We start from the raw sequence: 26562 nt of genomic DNA on the forward strand, positions 1-26562 counted from the left end.
CCTGTTTTGTTTCTATTTTGCATGTGCATAAGAATGCAAGAACAAGCATCCAATACACATTCCTGGCTTTGGTGTCATGCTGTTCAGCTAATCAACAGTCAGTGGCAGAAACACACAAATAAGCGTAGCAATGTGCCCTCAATGACACAGAAGAACAAGACTGCTAGCTAGCGAACGTGGATATGACTTTTAGAGTTTGAAAGATTTGTCTTTACAAAATACACACACTAACCAGCAAAAGACAGTTGAACACATAATACGTTGTGAGGCATACAACACCCCCAGAGACCCCATTTTTCAGATACTTTGTAAGGCAAACCACCACAATCATTCACTGTCAGGGCTTTTGGGAACAACAGCAGGCAGGGCGTGTTATGTTTCTTTTTTTTCTTTCTTTTTTTAAAGATTATTTTTTCAGGCATTTTAGTGCTTTATTTCCATCTGACAGATGAAGACATGAAAAGGGAGAGAGAGAGAGAGGGAAAATGACAAGCAGCCAAGGGCCGCAGGTCGGAGTTGAACCCCCAGCCGCTGTAAACCTCCCTCTCTCTCTCCCTCTCCCTCTCTCTATGTAAATGTAAATGTGCTGCATTTATATAGCGCTTTTCTAGTCTTAACGACTACTCAAAGCGCTTTTACGTCACACAGGAGACATTCACCATTCACACACATTCATACACTATGGCCGAGGCTGCCGTACAAGGTGCCACCTACTCATCAGATGTACACTCACACACATTCACACTCCGATGCACAGCATCAGGGGCAACTAGGGGTTCAGTGTCTTGCCCAAGGACAGTTCGACATGGGGCTACAGGGCCAGGGATTGAACCACCAACCTTCCGATTGGCAGGCAACCACGCTACCACTGAGCCACAGCCGCCCCTATGTGTGCGCACCTGCTCTACCAACTGAGAAAATTTGATTTAGTAGGACAATTACACCATTTTTCAGCGGTGGGTCTACTAAACATTTCTTAAATAACTTCTGTAACAAAAAAATAATCTGGACAAAGCTAGACACAGTTTGCACTCATTTACACAATAAAGAAAACTCTATAAGGGACGTAATTTGTATCAATAACCTTTCAAATGCATTAACCAGACACATGAAAATTGATTACACACATAAACCCCCATGGCTTAGTTCTGTCTAGTGATGTCAGTGATGACATCATCATTACACTAAACCCACCATGCTGCCGGTTGGCTCCTCCCCAAACATTTCTGCCATGTGCACCAAACAAAAGAACAAAAAAAACGTGAGTATGAAGAACAAACAAATAACAGTTCAAACCTGGAACTTAATAAATCACACACAAAATAGTGGTTGTGTGTGAAATAAATACCTTATAAAATGAATAGAGCAATGTTTAAAATAAATATGCACAAATGTACATGAGCACAAGGGACAATTGGTGAGTGCATCACCAACATTGTCTCAGTAACGGAATGCATTTGGCTGAGAAACACAAAACGTAAGCATACCTATTGTCTATAATCAAGAAAACTCTAATAACTCTATTGAATATGGAAAAGGTTGTAAACATGTTAACCATTAACAACCAGAGCGATACACAACATGTTCTGATTAATTGGACTAATTGGTGAAGGGCCAATAAAATCATGTGACCCCTATCTAGAGCACAGTTTTTTTGAGACTATTAAGAAGCTAAATAAATGTTTCCAAAGCCAACACAAATGTCTAGTTAGGAGGGAACATCGTACTGGTGGAAGAATGGAGCAATAACTGTCATTTTATCTTCAGAATAGAATATCAAGCATTGTTGTAACATTTCTGAGCAGTTGATAATGTGGGGAGGTGGTTACGGTGGAAGGTAAATTGCGAATGAGCAAGAAAGGAGTTTTGAAAGGCAGACATCCCAGTAGCGATTTAACTCCTGTCAGCCTACAATGATATAATACAGCGGTTATAATTGGTGTATCAAAGTGTCTGTTGAGTAGATTTCCCACCAACTGCCGCAACCAACAGTTTCATTTGGATAAACAGGTTGAATACGTTTTTTGCTGTAAAAGCCCAGCTGTGTGATTTAGGCTGACAGATGATGAGTGTCATTTATATAAATGCAGCTTCACAGTAATGTTTGGTATGTGCAGTTTGTCATGTAATTAAAAAAAAGAAAAAGTATTTTCAGATCAGGACATGCAGGCATGTGTTGAAACATGGGATACACACAGACGCAGTGGTTTCAGCAGGAATTTGGGCTTGTCACAGTGGGTAGACTAGATCGATCCAGATAACTAGTTTGGGGAGAGAGGAACCACCAGCTGTTGGGCACTGATGACAGTCTGCAGTGGTTCTGCTCTCCAAAGCTGCACATTTGGAAAAACAGCATTACTTAACTCTCGTTTAGCTATATGAATTACAGAATTATTTCACAGTGTGCATGCGTAACTCTGCACCACAACATACATCACTCAGAGTAGTCTAGTACTCACTCTAGTACAATGTGGGTGTACGTGTCCATATTTGTGTGACCTCAGTCTTGTTTGTGACTCTGTCTGGACACGTGTATCCTATTTCTGTTGATTGTCTCTAGCATAGAGCCAACACAGTGGTCTGTCATGGCAGCCTGGACAAATTAGAACAACATCTTGCAGTCGCTTGTTCCCAATCGAACGAAGACCCACAGAAAAAAAAGTGGAATGAAGTAGACAAACATTGTAGATGATTTCATGATCTCTCGAGCATAAAAAAAAAAAAAAGTTCAACAAATGAATGCAGGGCACAAAGTCATATGAGGGTCAAATGAGGGAATATTGACATATTATATAATATCTATTATATTTACATGACATTACATGTCATTTAGTTGACACTTTTATCCAAAGCAACTTCCAATTAAGTGCTTTCAACCTTTGAAGGTGCAAACTCCAAACAACAAGCAGTAAGTGCAAGTACAAATATAAATATCTCTTCGGTGCAGTTGTAAGAGATGTGTTTTTAGCCTTTGTCGGAAGATGCGTATGCTTTCGGCTGTTCTGATGTTAACAGGGAGCTTATTCCACCATTTAGGAGCCAGGACAGAAAACGGCTGTCTTTTATTGTTTGCAAGAAAACCCACCACGGACTAAACCCCATCAAACCGAGCCCCACACACATTGCAGATCTCAGTCATGGCATGAGAATAGCTAAAGTCACATGTAAACCAAAAAAAAGCAAATAGAGGTGGAACTGAAGAATTGTTCCTGTTTATTCACTCACTAATACAAGACCATTTAAATTTGTTTTTTGACTCCCTGCATAATTTCAGTTTCCTTTACACATGTACGAGTTATGTTATAAATGTGTCCCCATGACTCTTGTGCAGACAGTTGTAGAATTTAATGCTAAAATTAAACCCTAAATCAATTGTCTTTAAATGATACAGAGGCATGTTTTTTGGGGGGTTAGAATAGAACATAGGTTAGAATAGAAAGTGCTGAGAAGTAAACATGTGAGCAAATGTGGCTCACAGTAACAGTAGTTCCTGTGTGATAGAACGATTGGCCAGTCACCCCATCACTGTATTCCACTCTTTTTCACCACCCTGTTTACCTACGAGTCCTGTTTGAGGTGAACATTTCTGCAGGTTTTCACGAACAACACAGCATTTCTTTATCCAAAAGAATGAGCGCCTTGTGTCCACGTGTTGGGGCGAGGCTGACCGTACAGGAAAGGTGTGTGTGTGTGTGTGTGTGTGTGTGTGTGTGTGTGTGTGTGTGTGTGTGTGTCTGTGAGAGTATGCCAAAAGAGGGAGGGAGAGAGTAAAAGAGTGAGCATGTGAGTCCAGAGAGAGTGAGAGGACCAGCAGCAGCCAGACAGTGTGTGTCAGCAGCCACATGGCTTTAGCCCAGTGTGTGTCATGACAGCGAGAGAGACTGTGTGTGTGTCGAGGAGAGTAAGTGATTGAGAGACCCTGATGACAGGAGAGAGAGAACGACACAACACAAAGAAAGGAGCTTCCTCTTTGGACCCCAGTCAGTTTTGTCTTTCTTTGTGTTTTTGAGTTGCGTGGCACCATCAGCAGTTTATGCACCCATCCCGTCTTTATGAGCAGCAGCAGCAGCAGTATGTGTTTGGTTTATTCTGTGGTGTAACTGGACTACCTCACCCAACACACACCCCCACTCCGTCAGGTACAGTAGAAGCTTTGTGTGTGTGTGTGTGTGTGTGTGTGTTTGTGTGTGTGTTTGTGTGTGTGTGTGTGTGAACAGTGCAGGTGTTAGTTTGATCATAAAGCTACCGTAACATCTCTTTCCGTTTCTAGAGCTGAGATTTAACAGCAGAGACAGGCTTTTTGGCATGATTTGCAAATTGTTTCATTTTTTTTTTCCTTTATCATTCTGTCATTATACTCATTCCATACACTTGTAGTGGTGATTCATCTGATTTGAAACTTATTTTGAAGTTATGATGTAGTTACAGTGTTGGCTAATAATATAATAGAACTCTTTGTGTAATAGAGATTTTTTACATAATGGGTTTAGTTACATTTTCCAGTGGTTTGATAAAGTATGATAACTATGAACACGACTATCAGTGATACGATTATTTATTTCCGAAAAGGAATTTCATGAGCATGGGGTTGGTAGTTTTGACTGCAGGACGTACACGGTAGTTTTCCATAATTGGGAAATGCATTTCCTGTTTTCACTATGACAATCCAAGAATGTACTCTGCAATAAACTAAGTGTCAACATAATTAATGACCTGCTGCTACCACTGCCTTCATCACAAATTATTCAGGAGAAGATTATTGTCTGTGTCCCGTGGGATCTTGTGGATGTTTCCTTCTCTGGAAGTTCAGTGTGTTTTTTGCTTATCAGCCACAGACACATCATTGAGTAGAGGCTGAGCGTCAGGTGGAGTCTGCTCACTGTAAAGCCTGAGACAGATGGCTGGCGAAGCGTGTTGGATCACAGAGCTAAATAAATTAGCTTTAAAGCCGCAGTAATGAATATTTTGTGTGTGTCAAAGGAGCCGCACACAGAGAATCCCACGACTCTGTAGCTCCACTCTCGCTTCTACAGAGCGTTTTAGCTTTTTCAGCTAGTTATTTTGATAGTTTGGTTCAGTCTCACAGATCCAGAAGTTGTCTCATTGTTTCCAGAAGCAGCAGACTATTTTCAGTGAGAATCTCTGATAAACCTAATGTACACTACCTGCACAGCTCCAAACAGCAGATACATTTATAGACCAGCTGTTGAACATACAGTAGTGTTTAGCTGCTAAAGAACCAGATATTACCCTCAGCAGTTAATGGAGAAAACATAATTAGAGAGTTAATATTGACTTGCTTTTACCCGGTGGACAGAAAGATAATTTGGTATTCTTGCTAATATTGCTTTGTGTCTGCTGGAAGTTTTAATAGAAAACTCCTGCTAACTTGTTTCTTATATCAATTTTATAGCATGCCAGTGTTATAGTTGCAGCTCCTTCTGATAAAACTATAAGTGACCAGACATTTTTTTTTTTTAATAAGATGTAATTTTATGCTGGTTGGTAAGACTTCAGGGATGACTTTGCCTTTAATGTTCTTTTGCCTTTAATCTTTAAACTATGTAAAAAATATCTAAAGTTTGCTAACAGTAGCCACCATAAACTAGTTGCCACCAAGCTAGCCCCCTTAGTGAATTAAATTAACTAAGGGTTTGGGCTTTGCTAAATGTTATTTCATAGCTTTAGTGTGTAGGTTTTTGATAGGGAAGTGAAGATAATACCCTCTTCTGAGGAGAGGTTTCTATAATCCTCTGTGTCTTCCTTGACTTCTAGCAATTGCGTGGAGGAGCGGTGGTGGCTCGATCACGTAAGGCTTGTATCATGTGGACAAGTCAACAGTTTTTTTGTCATTACTCAAAATCCCTCATTGGGGCAACAGAAACTATGCACTACAGTTGTAAATTATCAAAATCACAATCTTACATTTTGTCAAAAGCACCCCTCAATCAGTTATACGATATTAGTGTAATCCCATTAAATATGATCAGTTAATTTAACCCGGGGTAACCCCTGAGCACAGACAGACTGTAGTGGGCTTTCCATCAACGTATTTTAATGCTCATTTGGAAGTATTGCATTAGAAAATGTTGATGGAAACGGCAACATTTGAAAAAAAACGTCTTAAAATTCACAAAAAGGTTTTTACGCTTGCTTGAGGTGTTTTTTTTCTTCCGAAAAAGAGTTAATGTGCAAAATGGGAGATGGAAACAGCTTTGCTGAATAAGTTGTAGAGAACAAGTAACGTAGCAAACAAGCAACTCACATGAATATAGTCCCGGTATCCATCGGATGGGGGAAAGATTGAAAATGATCCAGTGTGCCGTACAATGGTGGCACAAGGTGCGTAGTGAAGTAGCGGTGGGCTAATGTGCCTGTGCCTCAGCCACGTTAGGTATATTGATGAATTGGTTCAAAAGCTTGAATTGTATGGCCCTGCACACAGCGTATACGCTGTGAACGGTTGTCTCGCTGACACCAAATGTCTCTGCCACAACCCCGTATTCTGCACAGGTGGCCAACTACAATTCTGCCCCTCTCCATTTAGCCAAAGAACTTAGCTTCTAACCTCTTTGATTCAACAAGACGGTTTGCAATCTACAACCATATGTCACGTCAACTTGTGACAAAAATACTTAGGGTAGCCTAGTTTACTTGCTCTAAGCTAGCCTTTTTTTCTTTTTTGCAACATTTTAAAAGTTTGCTTTAAATTCAATTGACAATTAGATGGAAACATTTCCGTTGCTGTACCTGGAAGAACTAAGTTAGATATGGAGGGTAAAACAGAAAGTATGGGCCTGATAGGCAGCGCTCTCTCACTGCCACATTAGTCTCTCGGTCTTCCCACCCTCCTTAAACACTGGCTGCTTTATGGGCCGAGGAAGAGAGACACCCATACAGGGTTCGTTGTTTGAACCTCCCGACCGAAGCAGAGCCGGGCGACCTTTTTCATTCGTCTGGCAGAGAAAACGGCTGTGCAGAGTTCCCAGACTGCAGCAACTCTCCAGCTAGTGATAATAAATCCTTTGTTATGTGAGCACATTCTGTTGAGAGCATAATCAGGCCAGCACAGAGGCACTCTATCTATCACCCCATCACCCGCAACATCCATCCAGTCCCATTTTCACACTGGCTCCCCTATGTTGGGTCTTAGTGCCTCCTCTGGGTGCTCCACTTCTGCTGTTACAGATACTGGCGACATTGAATGTGATTGGGCAGTCACATTGTTTTCTTGGAGAGAGCCACCTTGTAGGATGTTCACAACCAGAAGAATGTAATACAATTGTAATTTCAGTGCATCATAGCTGCTTAGTGTAAGACCCATGGGAAATAAATGAATTTGTAGGGGGAAAATGAACAATTATTGGTACTAAATGCGGAGTATGAGCATAATTGCATGGAGCCAATTTGCATCATAGACACTTAACAACAACATACAAGTCTGGAAAGTGATTATTTATCAGTTTGTGAGGTAATTGACCTCCTTGTGTACACTGTAGTGGTTGTGTACAAGTGATTGGTATGGGTCCGTTTATTTAACATGACAAAAAACAGGCAAAAAACTGAATGCAATATTAGGGGTTTTATCTTTGCACTGAGCTGCAGAACGAACAGTAACCGGCCTGATGGGTGGGCTGTTAGCAAAGTAAAAAAGTTATAACTTGGATAAAAGAAATCCAATACAGAGGAAAGCTTTGGGCCTGATCTGCTCTGATGATGCAGGCTGTAATTTAAAAGAATACACTTACTGACCTGATGGAGGTGCTTAATTAAAGAAACTGTTGATGGGCTTTGAAATTAAAAAGAATAAAGATATATAGATGTAATAAAGATTACACCAAGTGGTGTAACTTGAGAAATATTATTAATAAGAATCCAAACAAACCAAAACAGCAGATAAAGTTAGCAGAAAGCTGGTGAACATTGTGGAGCATTTACAGCTAAGGAGCCAGATTCTTCCTATGGTTGGTGGAGCTTTGAGTTTGACTTCCTATCCGCTGGGAGTACAGTGTTACCAAAACATATGGACATGATGGCCCAAACCACGAAAATTACACCCAAGTTGTAATAAAAAAGAATTATAATTTGAAGTTAAAAACTGTTTAAAATTATTATTGCTCCACCACTGGTCAGATGTGGGATATATTTACAAGGATAATGGACCACATTACTGAATGAGGAAGAAGTCAGAAAGTCCTGACATTCAGCTCACTCCACTTTGTTATTCACACAAACAGCTGTACAATGGACCGCCATTGCTTCTTCAACAGCTGCAGCATGTAAAACCCACACACACACACACACACACACACACACACACACACACACACACACACACACACACACACACACACACACACACACACACACATAGCCAATCAAAATGCATGTCATCTGCAGACTGGGATATGACCTCTGCAGATTTCTCTCCCTTTTTTTCCTCCCCCATCATTTCCTCCCATCATTGTCTTTGTCTTTTATATACAGCATGCCTTCAGGCCAGGGATTCATCCCAAAACAAAGACAGAATCATTCTCAGACTGGTATACTTTGCCTCATTTTCTGAACAGCTTTTCCTCTCACGCTCTGATGCTCGCACTCATAAAGAGTGCCTGAGACATTGCTGGCCTATAATATGACATTTTACAACATTTAACCAACTGTTAGGCATATGCTACAGTTGCTCACGCACACACATCTACACAAAAACAAATCAGCAAGTGTTTTTGCTGAGGAGTTGCTATGGTAACAAGGGATTTGGCAGAGGCAGCAGTCTGGTAAAGGATGATCTCATGGTGTTTTGGCTGCTGCTCCTTATCTTCACCTGGCCTATTTGGAGGGAAGAACACATACACACACATGCTCTCTCCTTGTCTGGCCGATAGGATAGAAATTCTGTGCACACACTGATGCGCTCTAATGTTATTGGCTGTGTCATAAATTTCACTGATCCTTGCAGGAATATTCCAAAATATAGCAAAATACACCAAGAAAACATAGAAGAAAAAAAGCTAATTTGGGATTGTGTTTGGCAAATATGGGATTCAACAACATATTTCTGTAAATAATGTTTCTGTAACACCATAATATCTGATGAAGTGCAATCTTATTTGTTCATATAAAGTGAAAACAGCAGGCCATGTTAAGACAAATGAAAATGAAAATATGCCGTAAAGTTAAAAATAGGTCAAAACCTTCTGTATATGTATATAGGGATTATAATGAGAAACATCCAAAGAAAATGAAATTAACTTTCACATCATATTAACATGACAGAGAGTTGTGACTACAAAGAATGAGTGTATTCAGTAGTGATATTATGAATGTTTTCCAGAAGGAAGTACAGTAAGTGTTTCCAGAAGCTTTTGAATGTCCCCACAGTATAATGGGGCTGAATGATTGGACAATACAAAGAGACAAACAGGGCTGCTTGGTTGTCTGTGAACATGTCTGCTCTTTGGGTCAGTTTCCATGACTCAAAGGGATATCCCACGCTGCTTACAGTGTCCCCTCCTCTCCCCTTCATGTCCCTCCCCTCCCCTGTCTCCCCGTCACTCCCTTCTTTCATAGTTTAACACCAACAATGTTCATTCCTACATACGACCGCGCCTGGTGGATTTCGGAAGAATAAAAATAGGGACACTGGATGGATTTTAAATCTCACTTTTGAAGGAATTGGCCGTTGTGAAGGAAAGCATCAAGCTAAATAGAAGAGAGAGAAGAGGGTGAGTGACACTGAGTGTTGCACTGTATATCGTGTTGAAGTTAAAGCTCCTCCTTCAGGCCTGAGGTAGGAGAGAAACATGCTGTCAGGTTTGTTTTGGTAACAAATAGGATGATCTTGGCTCATTAGTTCTACCAAACGTATATATTGGTAAGCCAATACATGAGGTTATAATAGTCCTAGTAAAATGGTCAGGTCTGATATGCTATACATTTATTTCATATTTACTGATGAACTCATCAGTACTGTACCAGTTATCGGTGGCTAACCTTTAACCTACTGGACTGAAGGAAAAACGAGGTTAGCACATTGGACTACACTTCTCAATAATTTATTGACTTGAAAGAAATGTTTCAACCCAACAGGGTGTTCATCAGGCAGTGAAAACTGTTGCTCAGAGGGTCCTGGCCCCCAATTTGGGAACATTTGCACTTAGGTTTACATGAACACTAAGATATACTTTGCATTAAAGCTGCTAATATCATATATAAGTAGTAGTGTAACTAAGAAGTGATTGCTAAAGTAAATGACAATTGTCCTTGACAAAACCATTTCAACCCAAGGTCCTCTTGCTAGCTTTTGCCATGGTCTTCATCATTGTACTGTATGTTGTCATGGAGATACATCTCCACAACAAGGGAGCTCGCTAGCTGTTACGACGTCACTATCAAACTCCAGGAGGCAATCAAAACTTTGTGACATGGTTAAAAGCTCAAGAAAAGTGTGTGGGTCTTTGTGGCTATATATCCAGGGTTAAGAATGAACTCTTATGCTTAACTCTTAAATTTATAGTGTCAAATCATAACAGATGTTATCTCAGGACAACACCAACATAACACAACAGTGTTGCGAGTTATAACACTATAATAGCTTTTAGTTTAAATGTATCTATTTTTTGATAAAAGCCCAGTATTGGCCCTGTATCTCGGTCTAACCCTCGTACCCACAAACACAAGGTCCTGTCCCCTCTGGTGTGTTGTGGTCCTGCAGGGTGTGTGGACCATAGTGTGGGTCCTGTAGTCCAGTATGCAGCAGCAGGCCAGCAGCATTCCCACTCCTCCTCCAAGGGATTACTGGTGGTGAAAGAGTCTCTTTGTTCCTGCGAGGCTGGAATGCCTGTCCAGCTCCATGTCTTTTGGAAACACTGAGCCAAAAGTCAATGGAACCAATGAGCAATGGAATACCACGTTCCCAGTCACCAACTTCCACTGGTGCCCCTGTTCAATCCTCGAGGTGGAAGTCAAACTTGATATTTACTCTCACTACTGTATTCCAGGTGTTTGTTATCTTCATTACTTTGTGAAGATTGTCCACTGGTAACCGGCCAGATCTTGATTCTGTGTTATCTGTTATGGAATATGAAGAACCACAGATGCCTCTCAGTCAAGAGTTTTTTAAGGGATGCTTCAAAGCCTTTGTTCTGGTTAATTGCTTACTGAAAATGACCTGCAGAAATATTAACAAGTTGACATTTTCAAACAGTTGCCTGGTTACACATCCAGCAGAGAGAGAGCAACATTAGAATTCATTTGGAGTCGTGTCTTTGGCCAACCAACAAATGTAAGTCCAAAATCCACTCTCCTTTTAGTTGTTTTGGTCTCCACCTTACTCCAACAACTTCTTTTTTTTATCACTTCTGCTCCTCTATGTTCATCAGCTCGTTGCTAATTTTGTTCTTCAGCCCGGATAGCCCGGATAGCTCAGTTGGTATAGCTGGCACACAGATATAGAGGTTTACTTCTTGATGCTGCGTCTGAGGGTTGGCCTCCGACCTGCGGCCCTTTGCTGGATGTCATGCCCAAAAAAATTATCTTTAAAAGTTAAGGGTTATAAAAGCGAAACAATGAGCTGTTACCATTAATCTCGCATTGCCAGACTTATTTTCACAGCGCTGTGTTGGCGCTGGACTATGGTCTGGCTACACCGCTTATCTATTCTTGCATGGGGGGGGGGGCTCTGGTTTGTTTGTATTTCTGTAATTATTTAATCAATCACAACCGTCCTGGATGGCTCTGACCCCCGATAGTGGAGATAGTATGGGGGGGGGGACTAAAATGCTCTGTAGAGCTGAGGAGAACTGCAGAGCCTGCTGAGATCTTTCTGTAGGTTCATCACTATGACATCACATTACTCATAGTCATTTATTTGATTGTTCATATGGAAATATTGACTAGCGCAGATTTAATGTCTTGTGGGGGAAACCTACTGATGCTGTGTTTTGAGAGGGGGAGAGGAGATTTTTGCAGTGGACTTCCATGTACAATAGTTAGACTTCTTAGATGAAAAAGCTAATGGCCATAAGAGGAACCGCTGCTTCAAACACTCCAACGTTGGCTATACAATTCAACTTTTTGAGGCCTGCTGGTCCCAAATTGGCCAAATGTGGTGCATTTTGCAGGAGCAGTAACTTAGTGATTGAGTTCTTGCAAAAGCCCAAATCTCTTTCCTTTTATAGATTACTATAGCAAAGTATTCATAATTCAACTGATTTCTCCTGATATTATACATGCTGTGATTAACCATCTTTTAAGCTGGTCATGTTTCTCCTCACATTTATGCTCATCACTATATTATCAGTCCTTGGCTCTGAACATTTGTTGACACAACATCACACTTATCATCATTGTTAGTCTTGGACTGGAGCTAAGGAGAGTTTTGGTATAGATCGAGAAGTTTGAACACAGTGGAATTAAAGCAAACAAACCTCTGAAAATCCATGTTTGGAGTTTAAAAACACAAACGTGTCTCTGAAAAGGCTTTGCTCCTTTACAAAAGACAGCAGTTTGATTTCAGTATGCCATCATTACCCACAGGGAGTAAGTATGTGATACCCAAAATATGGATTTTAGTGGAGTAAACCTTCAAATAGCTTGTTGGCAGCAGCACAGCAAGTGGAAATATTGAGCTGATGCAATATATCTGCAACTGTACTTAGTAGGGGGGTGGCAATGAATCAATTTTTTAAAATAATTTACTGCCCAGAGGTGTGCTTTTGTAAGTAAAAAATGCAATTTTACAACTGTTTCCACTCCTACTCTTGAGTAAAGAGGAGGCCAGAGAAACACTGAGTCATCTCTGCCTGTGGCTCCAGCTCAGGTTCTTAGTCAAAGTTACTTCTTTGCTGCGTTGGATAACAGTGGTTTGGACAGTAACAACAAGTATTCTTTCATGAAGGCTTTGAGGTATAATTCCTGCTGTCACTGGAGACAATAATCTGATAATGACAGGCTCTCTGATCCTCAGAACTGCAGTTTCACACATCTCTGCTGGTGAGGATTTCACAGCTTTGATGACAGACACACACTACAAACATATAGCCAGCCAGGTTTTCAAGTTGTTGTTTTGTCATCTGTAGAAGGTCACCTGAGGTGGCCAGGTTAGCTCAGTTGGTAGAGCAGGCGCACAGATATAGAGGATGCAGCGTATGCGGGTTCGACTCTGACCTGAGACTCTGTGATGCATGTCTTTCCCCTTTCATGTCTTCATCTGTCCTGTGGAAATGAAGTGCCTAAAAATACCAAAATAATCATCTTAAAAAAACCTAAACAAAGGTCTTCTGAGGATTGGGCTGTTATTTGGCCCTGGATAACCACAGATTTCTTCTGTGAGACAGTAAAACAGATGTCTTGCTCCAGGGTGTCTAAACAGCAGTCATTGAGGAAAAGATGAGAGGTATTTTCATTCACACTTCTTACCTATTTTTTCCTCCATTCAGTACTGAGATTAATTTCTGTAACCTCTTATTTCTTGCTACTGGAGTGTTTATAGTATTTTTGTGTGTAGAGTTGTGCATGTGTGTGTTGATACCACCTTGTGTCTGTACGAGGCACAGACACAGAGCAGCTTGTGTGTTTAGCTGCCGGCTGATAGTAGGCGTCTCTCCAATGCTTAGCATTTCATGCCAGAATAATTAATCTGTGTTTACTCATGCTTATCAGGCTAAGAAGGATACACTGGTATCTCGCTGTGCATAGATTTGCATTTTAAAGTGTGGTTAGGCTCAGTCTTATCTGTGGAAAAATACTGTTCTGTGTAGAGGTAATCGTTCAAATTTGATTCATCATTTAACCCACGTTAGCCTCGGGTCAAATTTGACCCCTTTAAAAAATGTCTATATCTGAAATATGGGTTTTATTTTAACCAAATTACCACAAAAAATGGATTGGATTCCTTACAACGCTCTTTGCAAATACAATTGGTCACTTTCATTTCTGACTAAACACATCTGTACGTTTCTCTGATCTTAGCTATGGGTCAAAATATTTCATAATTTCTGCTTTTTCAACTTAAATATTAGGTATAATTCTAAATAAATGAGCTTTATTGACCATGAATTCAAAAAAGTCACATTTTTATCTGTTTTTTAACCCGGGAGGACAACGCAAGGGTTAAACCGACAAATTCGAATGGCCTTTCTTTGGTGAAATGTTCTGAAACTGGGTTTGTAGCTTGTCTGTTTCAAGCATCTATTTTGAACTCCTGAGTATTTTTCGGTTATGCACAATTTTGATGTCAGCACATACTGTAATTGCTGGATTGGAACAGGACCATGCTGACAGGTTGGTTTGTTGTTGCGCTTCCGTACCAAATGTCACTTGAAAAAAAAGAACATGTCCCAACTCCACCCAGCACCAAATAGCTCACAGACGAATTGGCTTATGCCAAGGAGCTTTTAAAGCCAGACTAAGTTATGCTTTGGACAACTGAATCCATTCGTAAAGCATTCAAAAAACAACTAACAGCCTGGTTCAAACCCAGACAAACACTGTAACTCTAAAAGTGACTAGTGAATTATTTTCTATCAATTTAAAGGGACAGTTCAACCCCAAATCAAAGAAATGTTTTCACCTTACCTTTAGTGCTATTAATCAGTCTAGATTGGGAATTGTTGGCGATATCAACAGTAAAGATGTCTTCCTTCCCTCCAATGTAATACATTTGAAAACTCAACAGCTGTCCTGGCTCTGTAACAGAACCCACATATTAGTAGAAGCGTTACAATACTCATTGCATTGATTAGTGGCTACTAATGTTACTTTTTGATTTTCTGCTGTTTCACTGCCTTCAGGAAGTGTCATTTTAGGAGCAGATACATTGAAAGGAGAGTTCATGTTTATCTGACTGCTTGAATTTGTCGATGAATACCATGTGTAGCAATATATAATAATATTCATGCATCTTGATGCATCGTGATATGAAATCGTATCAAATTGTTGACAGGGTAATCGTAATCAAAGTGAATCATGAAACCAGTGAAGATTCATACCCACACATATTATCACATCTAATGCTCACTAATTAACAAGTTACAGTATTAAGTCAGGGTTTTACGGCTGTTTACGCAAAGCTAAGCTAACCAGCTGTTGACTGTAGCTTAATGTTTACCAGACGGATCAGAGAAAGTCAGAGAAAGTCTGGTTGCAGTGGTCCGAGGTGGACAAATTATCATGGGAAAAATACATGTAAAATACATCACACAAGAGTCATACTGATATAACTGATATCCTTCTTTTTCACAACAGTACCAGTTCCACCACTTGCTTTAACCAGAACTCAAATAGTAAAACTAAAAAAAAAAAAAAAAAAAAAAACTAAATGTCTAAGTGTCAATGTAAAGTGTCTAAAAACTAAAACGAAGCCGTCTGAGCAGATGTGATAACAACAAACATCTGTACTGTTCTTAGCTGAGGTCAGTCCTGTCCCACAGCAGAGGCTAACCCCAACCTTGGCCTGTGTCACCAACAGGAAATGGTCCCTGGCTCGGCTTGCCGTACAGGAAGTCTACATATAGTGGCACTCAGACTGCTGGATGAAGCCTCTCTGTATGTCATCTTCTTCCTCTATCTGTCACACACTTCCTCCTGTTTCTCCGAAACTTTTTTTCTATCTTTTTTTGAGTCTGGGAACGTGTCGGTGTACAAATGTAATGTGTCCCATTTTATAAAACAAAGGTTCGGTTGAAGATATTCCCGTTTGCTTGTTCTGAAACAAACCTTCAACAATTCAGCACTGCTTTTATTCTTGACACAAATCTTGACATTTGATGGATTTGCAACAAGATCAACTGTCAAAGCTAACAAAAGACAAAGTTGTTTTTACTGCAGCCTTTTCTTGAAGCTGTGACACCACAACTAGGAACTCCACTAACCAGTAAAAACTTGTTAATGTTTAGGATTGGATGCCACCACTGGAGTGAAAAGCACTGCCTATGCTGTCTTCATGAGTTATAATTAGAACTCTGATGTCAGTTCCATATTTGTCCTGTTCTAGCAGAAACATTTTTGTTTCAGTTTGAGTAATATTTTGGCTAAGGGTTCATTTCTTTGTAGCCTTGCTCAGCAATGTACAAATTGCAAGGTTAGAGTGAAAGAGGTCTTTCAATATGACAAAATATTAGTGTGTGGGGGTTTTGGAATTGAGAGTGGTTGAAGGCTGGGTGCTGGGTGTTGTCAGACTGTGGTTTCATACATATATGTTGTGTGTGTGCTGCTTCCTCCTCATTGTGTTAAATTTACTTTTCAGCGTTGATCATCCTGGCTGCGGGTGTAGAATGTACGATGTGGTTTCAAGATGTTTAACTATCTTGTCATTGTTGTTATGATGTTGTGTCCAAATCAGTTACCTCATTTCATCCCATTAGTTTGCAACACTCAGTACGAGTCATGTAAATTATATCTGGGGGAACTTTATAGCCATAATGGAAATGCTTTGCTTTGTGTGTTGCGCCTTCACCAGTAACATTTTCTCCCTCTCATGATGTGCATATTTATACACAGCATGTAGTCAGCATGTCGTTGTGTCTGAAAAGGAGCCTATAGTTAATCCACCCTTCTTCCCATGTCACAGTTTACTGCATTTCTGTGGTTAGTTTCTAAAAACAGAATGTGTCATTTGGCTTTGGCTGCACCCATCAGAAGAAAACAAAGTAACACTGTAGCATACGCACTGCCTGAAATGGCAAGAAACTTTCAACCGCCACTTTAATGAACATAGGATGCTGTGATACCAATGATGACCACTAGAGAACCCTGAAAATTGTATCTGATTCTATATCATTGAAAACAAAACAAAACAAAATATATCAATCAATCAAGCGGAGAAAGATGTTGCAAACGTTCAAAACTTTGCCCAAACCTAGAGGGGCTTCAGGGGAATGCTCCCCTTTGGAGATCTTTTCTCATTACAGCAGCTATTTGCAGTATTTTTCAAGTATTTTCTATTTAAGTAATATAATGCTTACAAATCTGTACATCATTTGGAAAAACATCTTGTAGAGCCTATATCCTATATTGTATCTAATTGTTCTCCAACTGTCTTTGTCATTCTGAAACCAGCTCACAACAAATGTTGGCGAGGACACATTTTCACTGCTGCCAACTAAAAGGAGGACATTTTTTTAACTTTAAGTTTAATTTTAAGTACAATTTTTTTAAGTTAGGCTGCATAACATAGGTAGGATAGTAATTTTGCAAACATATGATTAACTAATCTTGAAACCTAGTTTTGTTATACTATGCTGCAGTATAGTTCACTCTCTAAATCAAGAACTTTTGCTCCATTGATTCGCCGGTCCAGTTTGAAAGACTGAGGGCAGATGACCCAAAGTTTAAGTTATTTTAAAAACCTTAAAAAGAAAGAAAACAAATGGGGCAAGAGTCACAGAAGCCACCCTCCGCCCTTCTCCTGATCAACCCTGGTCTTCATATTTTGTCTGTCTCTCTGGTGTGTGTGTGTAGAAAGAAACCCCATGGTCAAAGAGAATAAGATAAGATAGATTTTATTGTCCCAAAGGAACTTTTTCTTGGGCAAACAAGCCATACATTCAGACTAACATACATAAAGTTCACAGAAGAAGACGGTTGGATCACTCTGCATGGACATGGAATGCAGCAAGAGTTAGATAGAAGTCATGAAAATGATAAGGGAATGGAAGAATTATGAAGAGAGCGAGACAAACAAAGCTAAATAAACAGATAGAGAGAAATGTGGAAGAATATGAAGACAGATGTCCCTGCACGCTTGTTCAACAGGCTTCCTTATCAGAAATCAGGAGACCAGAGACGAGCTGTGTGCTGGCAGCTGGCTGGACCAGATAGAACCCAGAGTCAGCTTCTCTGCTGCCTATATTGTCTGTCTTAATATTTCTCTCCCATCAGCCCGCTATCTCTTCTCTGTCCCCTCCTTCTTTCATCTGCTCTTAGCTGACCAATGTGGAGTCAATAACACTTGTGGCTGTTTGTTTTTGGTCTCAGTTGGAGTTGCAAACTTCTTGACACTTGAAGACAAATTCTAGACCAACCAGGATGCTAGTGGCAACATGTCTAGAGTTTATAAGATGATTTGCTTTGAATGACCCTTTCAAACCACATAGTAGCATTGTTTGTTAGTAGAGTTGCTCTAAACATCTGTTTCCAATTGCCGAATTTCACCACTGAAGTGCTCACACAATAAGGCTACCGGGTGTCTTAAAGAAGAATTCCAGCCAATTTTTATGTTAATCTTGATCGCTATAGATATGTGAGTACTTTTGATTGAAAAAACCCCGACCAGATTCAGTGCAAGCAACACGGAGTAGCTGCAGCTACGTTTACAAGCTTCCACTGACCTTAAACAGCAGTTATAGGGGCAAGTTTTAGAGAGCCTTTGTGCCTCTTAACAGACACAAAATGCAATTACTATGTTCGTATAACATGAACAGGGCCCTTAGTTGACAACAAGATGCATTTTCAACTCAGACATTGTTTTAATTCACCTACCTTGTCTCGATATTTACGGTGGGTAGCTTGCCCTGTAACCTGCTAGCTGTTAGCTGCTAGCTGTTAGCTGCTAGTGATAAGTGTGTTTAGCCAGGCTTTTGTGATAATCATCACGCGGCAGTTCCGTGTGTATTTGTAATTCATCCATTTTGTGTGTGATCAATCTGGTGTTGGTGAGTAGGAGGCTTGGGAGTGTCGATCTGTGTGGTAGATCCCTTAGCCGGACAGGGAGCCTTCGTCCCCGCCTTCCTCGCCTCCCGCAGCCGACAACAATCCCCTGAGCGCCCAGTGGTCTGGTGGGTGTCCTACATTTCTTTGCAGATTGTAGCTTGTTTCCCCCCGAAAAGTAGGTAATTGAGCAATGTAGTAGTTATGACCATATCAGTAACTATGTAACTGCATGGAAACGGGATAAATGATGTAGCTATGTGGCTTGCACAGTAATAACGGCTACTCAGTGTTACCTGCACTGATTCAGGTGGTTTTTTTTTTTAGATTGAAAGTACTCGCACATCTACAGCAAACAAGAGTAACATAAAAAATATGCTTTAATTATCTGAATGACCCTTGCTTTTTTAGACCATCTTAAAATCTAGACAGAACCTTAACAGCACAGAGGCAAGCTTGATATCAGATTAGGAAAAAGCTGCCCCAAACATGTAGACTACAGCTGTGGTTAACTCCTTACAGGCTACAGACATTTGCTTTTTATTTGATGTTCCAGTGGTGTTGTATACTTTGCCATTATTTACACACAGAGCCGGTGGACCTCCATAAAGCAGCCAGGTGTGTTTGCAAGCAAGCTTGTGACACACCTGCCAACTCTCAATGCCTTTTTTCCCTCCATTCACTGAAATCCTCATCACTGTTTCCAGTACTTCTGCATTTCTCTGCTGAGATCAGCATCTTGCCTGCGGCTACAGATTGCATCTACTCTCAGGCCAAATCATTTAACCTCATGATCTAACCTGCAAACATGTAATTAGTAGGAGTGTTAGTTACATCATAGAAGACAGGTCTTTGCAGCTTTGTGGCATACATTTATTCCTCAACATCAAACATTGACCTGTGAACTTTCAGAGGCAGAGGCTATTGGTCTTGGGTGCATTTTGTACCTTATTGTAACCAAAAATAACCATATGCCGTTGTAGCAAGTTAGCACTTTCAAACAGAAGTCACAAAGTACTATCTACTACTACTATTACTGTAAGTAATCTATATCCTTTGCGTTCCACTCCCGGGATTGCTCCGCTGCTGCAGGAAATTCCGCAAATTCCGGATGCATGTATTTTCCGTCTTCTGTCTTTCAATTTCTTTTTTATAAAATAAAACGATTTTTTATTGCCATAATCTTAAGGGGCCTGAGTTAAAATTGCTTGAGCCCCCATAAAAAGGGTCTAAAATTGCCAATGATGTCGTATTACAGAAGAAACTCCATTTGGCACATTCAGAAAAGTGGTAGTAAAAGAGGGTGGGTTTACAAGAGCATATTTGTGTCTGTATACATGACCGCTTTCAACACATTGTAAACCACTTGTTTACAGTTGTGACAAGTGTTTGAATGAGTGCATTTGTAGTCCACTTAGTGGATACAATTAAACTTGTAAGATCTAAAATTATTGTAGGGAATAATTAAAAATTAAGAGGAATACAAGTGACAATTGCAATTTTGGTTAAAAAGAAAAACACTGTAATTGTTAGCAGAAGAATTGTGAGAAAATTAAACAGAATGCACAATGTATAGGTTTTACAAAATGTGAATTGTATTTTTGTTCAAAATGTGCACTGAGCAAAGACGCATTTTGTCCGATACCTGGAGTAATAGCCTTGAGGGAACTTTGCATTAATTGCGCTTTTACGTTGATAGTGGAGTGCTCAGTGGCAATGCAACATGCAACTAGCTGCGGAATATGAACAACAACATTAGACTGACATGAAAGGAATGGTGGATGCATGCTCCCCTCAGATGATTTGGGGAAAAAATGACCCATCCATTTCACATTCCTGATTATCTCCACATTCTCTGAGATGGCCCCTCGCCTGTTTAAATGACCGGTGGATTTCTCCCAGAGTAGTTAGTGCCGCATGGTAAACTTCTATATGGACCCACAGACTCATTTGACCCACTAGCAACTCCATTTTCTGGTTCTTTCCCAATTATTTTGTTGACTACAAAACTACACTCAGGCCTATAGCTCACGAACTACGTTATATTTGCTGTAGATAGTCATGCTCCCCAGAGAGTTCAACTTTTTCCTTTTGGCATGCCTTGAGCTTTTGTCTAGCACCACCAAGACAGAATGTCTCATTTGCATGCAAGATATCTAACATGCTTGAAACATTGTCATAAAGTTTGCATACTCTTGCTGTCAGGAAGATTAACCATTTTAGTATTAACCATGACATATCCATTGACAGGACAAACTTTCCATCTTAGGTCCAACTAATGGTAAGATTCTGAAAAATCTCAATATGATCATGGTTTTGTCCAAAACTTTGTGTTGTAGGGTAGGGTTCGGAAAGGATTAAATATAAACAGTCTATGTCATTTTATGTTGCTATGTTGATATAGGCCTATTGTATATTGGGATTTGGAAAGGTTTTATTTTTAATTATTTATTACTTTATTTATTTTTTAAATTCAACTATAGGTTTTAAAATAGAAGGTTGTCCAGGTAAGATTAAAATGTTTATGAGGACAAAATTAAGGTTTTTAATTCCTTTGATTGGTTCATGGAAAAGGATAAACCTTTATTTATTTGATCAGGACAATGCACATTAATGAACATTTCTGTAAATGCGCCAATGTTTGTCAATTGGCTTTTTTTCAACTGTAGTCCTACCTGGGAAGCATGTCTTTCATGGTGGGAAGAAACCCACGCAAACACGGGGAAAACATACAAACTCCACACAGAAAGTCCCGGAAAGTCCTGTATTCAAACCAAGAATCTTTTTGTAGCTAACCACTTAGCTAACTTCTGCAGCTGCATTTCATTTCACCCTTTTTTCTTTCTTTCTATCAACTTTATTATTCATCCTCTCTACAATTGTATTCACCATCTAGTTGGCAATCTAGCTTTCCTGCCTGCTTCTATATTTTTGCATTCCAACTAAATGGTGAGCCTCCCTCCCTCACTTTCGCAAAAAAAAAAGAAAAAAAAAAAGAAAAGCAAGATTCCCTCATGTGTGAGTAGAGATCCATGCCTGCTCAACAGGAAACAATGCCAGCCTTTCTGCCCTGGCACTGGGAGGGAGAGAGGGAGGGAAAGAAAGAAATTGAGAGATTGAGACTTCTTTGTGTGTCCAATGAGAGTGTCTGGATCTGAGAGAAAGAAAAGCTGCTGATGTCCTCCCACAGTCTGAGAGAAATAGACTGTGATGTGGTGAAAACAAACACACATACTCATATGAAAAATTGGAGTTCAGACACTAGGAATAGGAACTATAAAAGATCAAGAGAAAATCAAAGGCCCATAACTTCTTAAATTATCCTTTCCTCACTGTGCTATTTTGAAAACTTTGAGCAACAGCCCTTACTTAAATGGCTAATGTAGCTATGTCGTGCAATTTTTCAGGAGACGGGTTGTCCACCAGTGAGTTTTGAATGTGTGTGGCCTGGGTGAGAGAAAATACAAAATATTGTTATATTGTAATAGCAAAACAGATCCCACATGTAATATTAATATATAATAATAATGTAAACATGACACACAGCACACAAGCTACCTCTCAGCCACAGCTGTGGTGACTCTTGTCTTTATGAATTTGTAGCAGTTGTTGCAGATGCAATTCATGAAGAAAATTGTTGGATGAAATGCTCAGTTTTCTTATCCCTTATTCGATATTTCGCAGTGTTGCAGTTTAACAAAAAGGCAACTGTTCAAAACAAATTCTTATTCACTTATGCTGAGTTTTCTCAAAGTCATTGTTGGTGTCATCCCTGATATATAAGGCCTGAGTTCCAGCTAGAGGTTTATGATAAGTAGATGTCATAGTTGGGATAATGTTTATTTCCTCGGGCACATTTTGTTTATGTGTTACCTTCAATAATTATACAACATATCCACTCTTGCTACTGGCAAGGAACAGTTGTCAATTGTCACATGAATTTGGTTCAGGAAGACAAACAAATGTGATTCTCCACTGACATTTAGCGTGAGTTTGAGTGACTGGTTTTATGGTAATAATAATATTGATAATAATAATGTATGCAGTACTTTATTAGTCCCACAAGGGTCATTTTTAGGCCTTTATTTCCACAGATGAAGACATGAAAGGGAAGAGAGAGGGCGGAATGACATGCAGCAAAGGGCAGCGGGTCAGAGTCCAACCCGTGGCCGCTGCCATGAGGAGTAAAACTCTACATATGTGCGCCTGCTCTACCAACTGAGCTGCCTCTATTTCTTGTTTTTAATGTCAATCCATCCATGTTTTATAACAGCTTGTACACTTAATAGCACAATAAGATGGGTAGTAAATTATCTTACATGATAAATGTAAGTATTACTTAAAGTAGTGGCCACAATATTCTTGTCAGACTTTGATGCATGGCTGCTGCAGTTCCACTTCAGTAGTCTGGAAAGTGCTACTCAATTATCTGAGCACATGCAGTCATTAATGCTTCTTTACAAAATCCGTTTCAAGGAAGCAAATTACTTAAATGTTTTATGTAGTGACTGTAAGAATGACATGATAATGTGTATCTAACAACCTATTTTGGAATTGAAATGTTTATGCTGCAGCAAGTGTATGATGATTGACGAAGTGATCTTTAAATCGGTTCAGCTATTGTTGTCTTTCTGCTGGAATAAACAAATCAAAGCGGGAAACACTATTCACCGTTTATTCATTGTGGCTTGTTCAGTCGGGCATTGTGGTAAATGTGTGCATATTTACAGAGCTCGTCCTTTCTCCTTCAGTGTGTTCACCACTTTATTTATGGGCTTTATGTATTTTTTCAAATCACTTCAGTCATCACTCTCTCTTCCTCCCGTCCTTTTGTCTTCTTCTTCTTTTGATCACTGCTTGCACGCGCACACACACACACACACACACACACACACACACACACACACACACACACACACATGCACACGCACACACACGCAAACACTCGCACACACTCATCACACACACACTTCTCTGTTATCTGTGACTTTGGTGCTGCCAGTCAGGAATGTAGGTCTTACTTTAGAGGAGCAAGCAGCAACAGGTCCCCCTCCTGAATGCAAGCTTTTGGAGGATTCTGCGCCGGTAGCATAAGACAAAGAACCGAGATCAAGACAAAGAGACAAACTGTGTTTCACGAAAAGAAGCGTTGTTGAAGAAATTGTGTTGTATTCACTCTGCCGTCTTAGAGGTGTGCTGGTGACTCAAGTTCCCATTGATAGGATTGAGTCAGTGGCCAGAAGCAGCTTTTTGCCATGGAGGCGATGCATGTGCTGGACAGCTGGAGAAAGGTAATTATTATTATTTAGAGACAGCAAAGGACAGGTTAACACTAAAAAATTGGTTGGAATTTCACATGACAAACAATGTTAAACCTGTGGGGAGAAACAGTAGTAGTTAACGGAATTCTTGCTCCTTCTTGCTCTGAAAAGAAATTGTTTCTTAATGCACAAAAGCGTTTCCCGATAGAATTTTCTCAACATTTGTTTTTATTTTCTGGCTGTTTTGGGATTTACTGTTTGAGGCTTCCCTGAGGCTGACTCCGCTGCATATAATTTCATGGGTCTGTCACAAGAGCAAACATGATGCTATTGCAGCAGTGTTTTGTTTTCTTGAGGGCAGAGTACATCAGAAACATATTTTCTATCCCTGCTGCACAACATTTTAGGCATGCAAATGACTCCGGGTAAACTCTGATTCTCTGTGATTGCTATAATTATGTGTTTCAAACCTCTCTGTGTGCTTTTCTGTCCTTCCTCACAACCACTAACTTTACACATCTCATATAATGACTTCTCGCATACTTCTTACATTCACCTTTATACAGACCCGGGCCACTTAAAAAAGTGTAGCAGTATAGACGTGGAATATATTTATAGCCGTTTGTTCAGTGCTGACTTTATGGAAATACCCCAAAATGATTGAGTGAGAAGAGAGGAATTCCTGTGTGTGTGTGTGTGTGTGTGTATGTGTGTATGTGTGTGTGTGTGTGTGTGTGTGTGTGTGCGTGTGTGTTTGTGTGTCCGTGTGTGTGTATGTGTGGAGACTGATAGACAAGAAAGCAGCCAAAGTGGCTAATTTCTAGTGAATGTGTCAACTACTAGGAGATTGTGTGTGTGTGTGTGTGTTTTAAGTGTGTTACTTCCTCAGAGTGTGTTGCCAAATGCCATCTACCATCTGTTTTGTGTGCGCTGACAGCATGAATCACACCTTGACACTTACGTGTGTAGGCAGAGTGGGGAGGGGGAATCCCACTAAATATGGTGACAATTTTGACCACAAGAACAACAATTTTGATACTGTTATTACCCATTCTACCCGGCAGAGAGGAAGTCACCCATGACGACTTTTATTACTCATTTTCTGGCTAATATCATGGTTGTCATTCTCTTCCTCAGGATCTTAATGTGTCACAGGGAGCTGTGGACAGCTCAGTGGACATGGACCGCCTGAACAGTAACATGCCTGAGTGTGGACGGCAAACCCACCAGGTGTTACAGGTAAGATTGTGTGTGTGTGTGTGTGTGTGTGTGTGTCTGTGTATGTCTGTGTGGTTTGGGGATAAGCGTGAAGATGGAGAGGGAGAAAACAGAGAAAATGGTCAGAGAGAAAAAGAGCCCGAGATGGCAACCATCACTTAGTCATTATGTTGTGTCATGTTTTTATTCCATCTTTCCAGTTTGGACCCATTTCTTACACACAGTAAGCAATCTTTTCTATGATAACAGCCTCCACTGATGTTAAATGTCATCACATTGGCTGCTTTGATGGATTTTTGGCACTAAAACTCTCAGCAGGTCAGGTCAGGCAGTAAAGCTGGGACGCGTCCTGACAGCATATGTCAGTATGTTGTAAAGCAGGACTCTTTAGCCACAGTCAGTAATTAGACAGACCCGGTGATTGGATGTCTGCGTTTCCCACCTGCTGGGTCTGACATACCCATCCGGAATTAGGGTAGCGTGTGTGTGTGTGTGTGTGTGTGTGTGTGTGTGTGTGTGTGTGTGTGTGTGCGTGCGCACGCACGTTTGTTTGTTCAGTTTTTTCTTCTACATGTATGGGAGTTGGAGGGAGCAAAAAATGAGAGATTGAACTTTAATGATTACTGTAGGGCAAGTGGGACAATGCATCTATTTAAGCTTTGTTATCAACCATTTTGCCATAGTTACTCAACCAGCAGGGTTGGGGGAGGAGTCTGAACTAATTCTGTGTAGAATTCTGTGTAAATTGCCTGATTGTATGTTCAATTTAAAACTTAACCTGACAAAGGTGTGGCTTTTGTCCAGCAAGTCATATTATCCTCTTTTACTTTGACCTTATTTGCAATTTTATTTGTCATATCTTTTCCATTTACGATTTCAATGATACATGGTGAGTCTTGTTTCCAAGGAATTGAACTGATTATGTTCTTCAAATTGGTCTTGCGTAAGAAATAAAATAAAAGTAGACAAAGAGATGATGCACAGGATAAGATCTATAGTGTACAAAAAAAAACTAATAAAATCCAATGTATTTGACTTCTGAACCATATTACATCACACGTCATGCTCTGCATGAACAGACAGACAGAGGAGCAGGCTGTTGCTGTGCGCACCACATGGGAGCAGCAGCACACCGCAGATGAGGCAGTATGAACCACCTCCCCTCTTCACCCTTCACTCCCAGTAAGCCTCCCAGTGCCTCCCAGCCTGTCTATGTCTCAGCAATCCTCTTAGGCTTGACCCCACTACACCGATGGCACCACCACAATCACATAATCCTATTAGGACACACGCGGCTAGCTAACCAGCCGAGAGGCCGAGTCAATGATCGCGTACAGGTTGTAAATAAGAAATGTGAGGGCTCAAAAGTGGGACAAAAAGACACAGTCACCTCAGGTTTCAAAATTCAAATGTATGCCAGTGAGTCCATTTAATG

General features: G+C 40.2%; 1 protein-coding gene and 1 long non-coding RNA gene across 11 annotated transcripts in view; one reads left to right on the top strand and one right to left on the bottom strand.

Annotated features, from left to right (window-relative positions):
* Positions 1-18814, bottom strand: LOC117941989. Its single transcript, XR_004656026.1, has 3 exons — positions 18498-18814; positions 6655-6659; positions 1-12 (listed from the first exon to the last, which is right to left on the bottom strand). It is a non-coding gene; the product is annotated as an uncharacterized LOC117941989 (long non-coding RNA).
* A 4846-nt stretch (positions 18815-23660) lies between these two features.
* Positions 23661-26562, top strand: part of phldb1b (pleckstrin homology-like domain, family B, member 1b) — a 78139-nt gene continuing 75237 nt past the window's right edge. For 4 of the 10 annotated variants that reach the window (XM_034867248.1, XM_034867250.1, XM_034867255.1 and 1 more), the window contains exons 1-2: positions 23662-23939; positions 25047-25148. In XM_034867248.1, coding sequence (XP_034723139.1) covers positions 23904-23939; positions 25047-25148 — 138 coding nt within the window. In that variant the 5' untranslated portion in view covers positions 23662-23903. Of the gene's footprint in view, positions 23940-25046; positions 25149-26562 lie in introns of all 10 variants that reach the window. The other 6 variants (XM_034867252.1, XM_034867253.1, XM_034867254.1 and 3 more) reach the window with 3 other exon arrangements.

The sequence above is a fragment of the Etheostoma cragini genome, chromosome 3, assembly GCF_013103735.1.
Source record: "Etheostoma cragini isolate CJK2018 chromosome 3, CSU_Ecrag_1.0, whole genome shotgun sequence".
Taxonomy (NCBI): domain Eukaryota; kingdom Metazoa; phylum Chordata; class Actinopteri; order Perciformes; family Percidae; genus Etheostoma; species Etheostoma cragini.